This window comes from Symphalangus syndactylus, chromosome 12 (genome assembly GCF_028878055.3).
Source record: "Symphalangus syndactylus isolate Jambi chromosome 12, NHGRI_mSymSyn1-v2.1_pri, whole genome shotgun sequence".
In the NCBI taxonomy this organism is placed as follows: Eukaryota; Metazoa; Chordata; class Mammalia; order Primates; family Hylobatidae; genus Symphalangus; species Symphalangus syndactylus.
The window spans coordinates 85,508,348-85,514,890 of record NC_072441.2 but is presented as its reverse complement, the minus strand read 5'-3'; the positions used below and the strand labels follow the sequence as shown (position 1 = coordinate 85,514,890).

Below are 6,543 nucleotides of genomic sequence, written 5' to 3'. Positions count from 1 at the left end.
GATGGAATACACCTATAAGGATAAATTCCCCTTCATCTTTTTTTCTTTCTTTTTTTTTTTTTTTTTTTTTTTGGCAGAGCTAGCTGAGGTTTTATTTTGGACCAAAAAAAAAAAAAAGCAATTGAGTTGTTTTGCAGCTGGAGGCATGGGCAAGGGGGGTCCCAGGTAGTAAACTCCCCCGCAGGTGGGCTGAGGGCTAGGGCTGAGCCTCAGGTGGGTCTCCTGTTCCCAGTGCTACCCTGCATAGCGGCCTCCCTCCCAGGCTCTGGGGCAGCGCAGGAGGGGTAGGCTGGGAGGGGCTGCCGCAGCTATTCACTTGGGCAGGAGTCGGAGGACTCGGACACCAGCTTCCTATCACTTGTCTCGATCTTCTTCACAACCACGGCCCTCGAGGAGCTGGTGCGGCTGAAGGAGCTAGAGCCCGCACCAGAGCCAAAGCTGGATCCCAGGCCACAGCTGAGGCCGGGGCTTGTGAGGCCCCCATAGGCCGAGCTCAGACCACCTGCATAGCCGCTGGTGGTCTTCGTGTGAATACTCATGTTCTGCATCCCAGACTCCAGTCGGCTCTCCTTGCCCTCCAGCAGCTTCCTGTAGGTGGCGATCTCGATGTCCAGGGCCAGCTTGACGTTCACAGCTCCTGGTACTCACGCAGCTGCCGCAACATGTCCTGCTTGGCCCGCTGCAGGGCAGCCTCCAGCTCGGACAACTTGGCGTTGGCATACTTAATAGCCAGCTCTCCGCGCTGCTGGGCATCTGCAATGGCGGCCTCCAGGGAAGCCCTCTGGCCTTTGGGGCCCTCAACCTCAGCCTGGAGCCGGCTGCTGTTCCGGTTTATCTCGGAGATCTCAGTCTTTGTGCGCCACAGGTCATCCCCGTGCTTCCCAGCCAGGCTCTTGCAGCTCCTCATTCTTGATCTGGTACATGCTCTCAGCCTCAGCCTGGCTGCGGTTGGCGATCTCTTCGTACTGTGCCTTGACCTCAGTGATGATGCTGTCCATGTCCTGGGAGTGGCTGTTGTCCATGGACAGCACCACAGATGTGTCCGAGATCTGGGACTGCAGCTCCCGGATCTCCTCTTCATACAGCTGCCTGAGGAAGTTGATCTCTTCAGTTAGCCCTTCCAGGCGAGACTCCAGCTCGTTCATGTAAGCTTCATCCACATCCTTCTTGGTGAGGACAAATTCATTCTCCATCTCTGTACGCTTATTGATCTCATCCTCATACTTGTTCTTGAAGTCCTCCACCAGCCCCTGCATGTTGTCAAGCTCCGCCTCCAGCTTCAGCTTCTCCTGGCCCAGAGTCTCCAGCTGCCGCCTAAGGTTGTTGATGTAGCTCTGGAACTTGTTGTCCATGTTGTTCCGAGCCGTCTTCTGCTGCTGCAGGAGGCTCCACTTGGTCTCCAGCATCTTGTTCTGCTGCTCCAGGAACCGTACCTTGTCTATGAAGGAGGCAAACTTGTTGTTGAGGGTCTTGATCTGCTCCTTCTCCTGGGTGCGCACGGCCTGGATGTTGGGGTGCACCTCCAGGACAAGGGGGCTCAGCAGGCTCTGGTTGACCATGACTGCGGTGATGCCTCCCACGCCGCTGGCCCCACTATAGCCACCGCCCAGGCCACCCCGAAAGCTGCTGCTGCCCACTCGGGAGAAGCTCAAGGAGCTGATGCGGGCACTGGGCCCACTCGTGTAGGAGTGGCTGCTGAAGGCCCGGGGGCCAGAGGTGGACACCTTGTAGGACTTCTGGGTCACTCTGATGGACATGGTAGAGGCAGGAGTGGAGGCAGGCGGGCCAAACCAGGTGGAGATCCTAGAAGGAGCGGAGAAGCTGCTTCTTGGTCCCCTTCATTTTTTATTAGTTACCCAGTAGTGCAGTTTATATAGGAAAGACAGAATACATATATGATTATTTCCTTTATTTACCAGTTTTCAAAAAAATAAATAAATAAACTGGTTCCCTAGCATCCTCCAACTAACCAGTTTACTTTGCTTTATTGCCGTTGTTTTTGTCATTAGGAATTCATAGATTTGAACATATTTGTTGTTTTGATCTACACCTAAGGGTGTAGCCCTTTGAGATTCTGGTTTAAAATGGACGTGTCTTATCAGAGCCTCACCTTTGGCAGGTCTTGGGTTTTTATTTTTGTCACCTTAGCCCCACGTCATCACCAAAAATACAGCTTAGTTTGGAAGATTGGAAATGGCTCTCAGGGCAAATACAACTTTGAGTGAAGGGCATGTCTCACTAGATTTTCATCTTCTCCTAGATGTTGGCCTATTAATTCCTACCTTAATTGCTTTTTTATATTTTCTAGATATTTAATTCAGTTTTATGACTATTCTCAGTAGGATGATTGTTCTGAACTCTTTAGTCTCCATTACTATAAGAATTTACTTCCTTATGTGGTATGTATACACCATGGAGTACTACTCAGCCATAAAAAGAACAAAATAATATCTTTTACAGTAACTTGGATGGAGCTGAAGGCCACTATTCAAAATGAAGTTACTCAGAAATGGAAAATCAAATACTGCATGTTCTCACTTACAAATGGGAGCTAAGCTATGGGTACACAAGGGCATTCAGAGTGGTATCATGGACATCGGAGACTCAGAAGTGGGGGACAAGCAAAGGGTACAATGGGTACAATGTACCATACTCAGCTGACAGGTGCACTGAAATCTCAAACTTCATCACTATACAATTCACCCATGTAACCAAAACCTCTTATACCCCCCAAAAGCTATTGAAATAAAAAACAAAAACTTTAAAGAATTCACTGTCTTGAAGATGCCTTTCCTGACCCAATCCTAACTCCTCAAAATCATTTGTGAGACTCTCGATAATCTAACCTCAGTAGACCTCCTCTTCCACTGCCTTCCCATTAAACTACATGTTTGAATTCTACAAATATTTTTCTTCCCTGACACTCTTTTTATCCCAGACTTCCTAGCTTTTGCACTGGCAGATTCCTCTGCCAAGAATGCCTTAAATTCCCCAAAATAATGATTAAACCCTAACTATTTTTTAAAGACTCAACCTAATTATCACTTTTCCCATGCTCCCCAAATATTATAGTCATTCCTCCATTTTATCAATGTAAAAGGTTATGTCACAAAAGCCATGGCAGTGTTTAAGGGCTGTGATCAATGGTGTCAAGTGTCTCGAAAGAGTCCAATGGTCACCAAAATATATCCACTGGACCTGACAGAATGGCGGCCACTGGAGACTGCTGCCCGGGCAGTTCAGAGATACAGTGGGGAAGAAATCCAGACTGAAACATGCTGAAGAAAAATGAGCAGTGGAGGTAAAAATGTAGATTATTCTTTCAAGGAGCTTGGTTGTGAAGGGGCGCCAGAGGTTAGGTAGGTTTCGTGTTTTGTAAATGGAAAAGAGGCATAAATATGTCAGAGGAAAGAGACAGTAGAAAGGGAGAAGATAAAGATACAGGAGACAAAATGACAATTTATGGCACAAGTTCTCACTGAGACTTGAGGACAAAAATCAGGTGGAGAGGTTTACAGAGAACCTTAGGGGTAGGGGTGAGCTTTAAATACGAGTTATAACTTCATCTTTTTTATTTTCATAAAACAAATAAGAAGAGTTGTGGAGGGGAACACTTGAAGCAGGTGGTGAAAGTTTATAGTAGTTGCTATGGGGGAAAGGGGAGGAGTTGATACCTCTCAGAAACACACAGGATCACAGGAAATCAAGCAGAGGGAAGAGATCATGAATTTGTACTGGTATAAAATTCCATGGTTGGGCTCTTTCCCTAAGCAGCCTGAGGTAATCTGTGAAAATGGTTCGCTATTCACTTGACCCGGAGAACCCCACGAAATCATGCAAATCAAGAGGTTCCAATCTTCGTGTTCACTTTAAGAACACTCGTGAAACTGCTCAGGCCATCAAGGGTATGCATATACGAAAAGCCACGAAGTATCTGAAAGATGTCACTTTACAGAAACAGTGCGTACCATTCCGACGTTACAATGGTGGAGTTGGCAGGTGTGCACAGGCCAAGCAGTGGGGCTGGACACAAGGTCGGTGGCCCAAAAAGAGTGCTGAATTTTTGCTGCACATGCTTAAAAACGCAGAGAGTAATGCTGAACTTAAGGGTTTAGACGTAGATTCTCTGGTCATTGAGCATATCCAAGTGAACAAAGCACCTAAGATGCGCCGCCGGACCTACAGAGCTCATGGTCGGATTAACCCATACATGAGCTCTCCCTGCCACATTGAGATGATCCTTACGGAAAAGGAACAGATTGTTCCTAAACCAGAAGAGGAGGTTGCCCAGAAGAAAAAGATATCCCAGAAGAAACTGAAGAAACAAAAACTTATGGCACGGGAGTAAATTCAGCATTAAAATAAATGTAATTAAAAGGAAAAAAAAAAAAAATTCCATGGTTGGGTAACTGACTGTCCAGCAGTCCTAGCCAACACAGATACAGGGTCGGAAAAGGAGGACAGATGTACTGCTCTGGGGTTGAAGTTTATAAAGGAACAATGGGTTTGGGGGTATTAATAAGAGAAGTGATGGATCATAGATATAGACCGATAGACTGGAGAAATTGGAGGAGTGAAGGGAATGTTGATTTTAGTGAGAGAGAACAGATGCAGAGAGGGATAAGTGTTGATAGGAAAGGAAGTCATAGCCAGGGATATTGGGCTTGAAGGATCAGTTGATAACAAACTCCATGATACGGCATAAGAGTAAGTGAATGACATAGAGTAAAAGTAAAAGAAATTGAACACCAGACAAAGGACAAAAAAGCTTGAACATTGAACAGCCATTAACACTGATCCTGAAAGCCATCCAAGATGATGGCAGGATCCACAAGATATAGGAGAACTGAGTCAGGTGCCAGAATTTTAGATGTGACCAAATCCCTATATGTCAATTTTCTATATAACAAATAGGAGCAGAGGGTCATGTTGCCAGACTAAAAGAGTCTCAGAGAGGATGGAAGAATTATGGTCGTGGCTTCGGGCTTCCATATTCTTTTCTGGAAAAAAAGGCGAGATTAAATTAGGTCATCTCTGAGCAATCTTAGAGCTCTAAAATCTACAAGCTCCTATCTAGACGATGACAGCCTGGAGAGTGCTCCCCATTTTCTAGCAGGGCACTCCCTACATCTGCTGCTCACACTCTGCTGGGGTTCTGACGTGTCAATACTCAGCTTTTCAGTGACTCCTCAGCCATGCCCCTGTGTTTCCTGGGCTCATGGTCTGGCCTTCACCCTCTAAACCCCATGGACTCTGATTTATGTGCTCGTTGTCGTCTGTGCTAGCCTGGCCTACCTAGCTTGGTGTATCTACTTAGCAATAGGAAGCTCTCTTTATTCACTGTCCATCTTTTTACCCAAGCCTCAATATCCACCATTTACTCAGCTCTGCTCAGATACCTAGTTCTTGGCAGAACTCTTTCTGTTTCCTACCAACCATGATGTAGGCCTGTAGTTAACATGAATTAGGAAAGCCTTGGGCTGCCAAGGACCTCTTCCTCTCCTATCCATAAAAGCCAAGACTGACTCAGTTTGATTAGAGCTTCCCCTTCATCTAATGTCGTTTTTACATGAGTCCACTCCATTTAATTTTTCTTCCTCAATCTTCATTATTCCACCACACATACTCATTTTAGGACTTCCAATTTCAACTTCACCCTTCACTCTATCCAGCAGCACAGCTTCTTGCCTCCCACTTCTATCCCTAATGCTAACCCACTTCTCAAAAAGGCAGTCTCTCCCACTTTTGGAATCATTGTGATCTTGGTTGAGAATCTCTAATCTCTCCAGTCTGACTGCTGTGTGTTCTCCAGCTGTGAGGATTAGTGAGGCATCAGAATAGGTTGGCACACATGCTGGGCTCTCCCTGCAGCTGTTGTGCTTTTCAAAAACCACCAAGCAGGGAGCCCAGCCTGCCAGCAAAGAGCTACAGGCTATAGTGGCTCCTTGCAACTTTCCTCTGAAAACGCAGTAGGAAAGGTCACTATGTGTGCAAGTCCTTGGGCAGGACTCCGTAAAAGCCTCCTGTGAAACTCATCCAAGTACATGAAGAAGTGGTAATCAGAATATCTGGGCCCTTATCCATCCCACTTTACGTATTGCTGCTGGAATGAAGTAGTCTTTACCTTTTCCCAACTCCACCAGATAATCCTACTGGCTCCCTCCTGTCCTAAAATTAAAATAACTTAGGGCCAGGTGTGGTGGCTCGTGCCTGTAATCCCAGCACTTTGGGAGGCCGAGGCAGGCGGATCACGAGGTCAGGAGTTCGAGACCAGCCTGGCCAACATAGTGAAACCCCGTCTCTACTAAAACTACAAAAATTAGCCGGGCATGGTGGTGCCCTCCTGTATTCCCAGCTACTCGGGAGGCTGATGCAGGAGAATCGCTTGAACCTGGGAGGCAGAGGTTGCAGTGAGCCAAGATTGTGCCACTATGCTCCAGCCTAGGCGACAGAGCGAGACTCCGTCACAAAAAAAATAAACAAATAAAAATAAAAAATAAAATAATTTAAAAATTAGATGTTTTTATTATTGGACTAATATAG

The 6,543-nt window shown here is 46.4% G+C and overlaps 2 protein-coding genes across 2 annotated transcripts; one reads left to right on the top strand and one right to left on the bottom strand.

The window, feature by feature from the left end:
• Positions 1-301: 301 nt before the first annotated feature.
• On the bottom strand, positions 302-1,796 carry LOC134734740 (keratin, type II cytoskeletal 8-like). The gene is given in 3 exon segments (XM_063628130.1): positions 302-631; positions 634-892; positions 894-1,796. Coding segments are annotated over 3 exon segments (1,446 nt in total). The 5' UTR covers positions 1,758-1,796; the 3' UTR covers positions 302-308.
• Positions 1,797-3,757: 1,961 nt separating this feature from the next.
• On the top strand, positions 3,758-4,393 carry LOC134733936 (large ribosomal subunit protein uL22). Its single transcript, XM_063624904.1, has one exon. The coding sequence runs from the start codon at positions 3,794-3,796 to the stop codon at positions 4,346-4,348; it is 555 nt and encodes a 184-aa protein (XP_063480974.1). The 5' UTR covers positions 3,758-3,793; the 3' UTR covers positions 4,349-4,393.
• Positions 4,394-6,543: the final 2,150 nt, after the last annotated feature.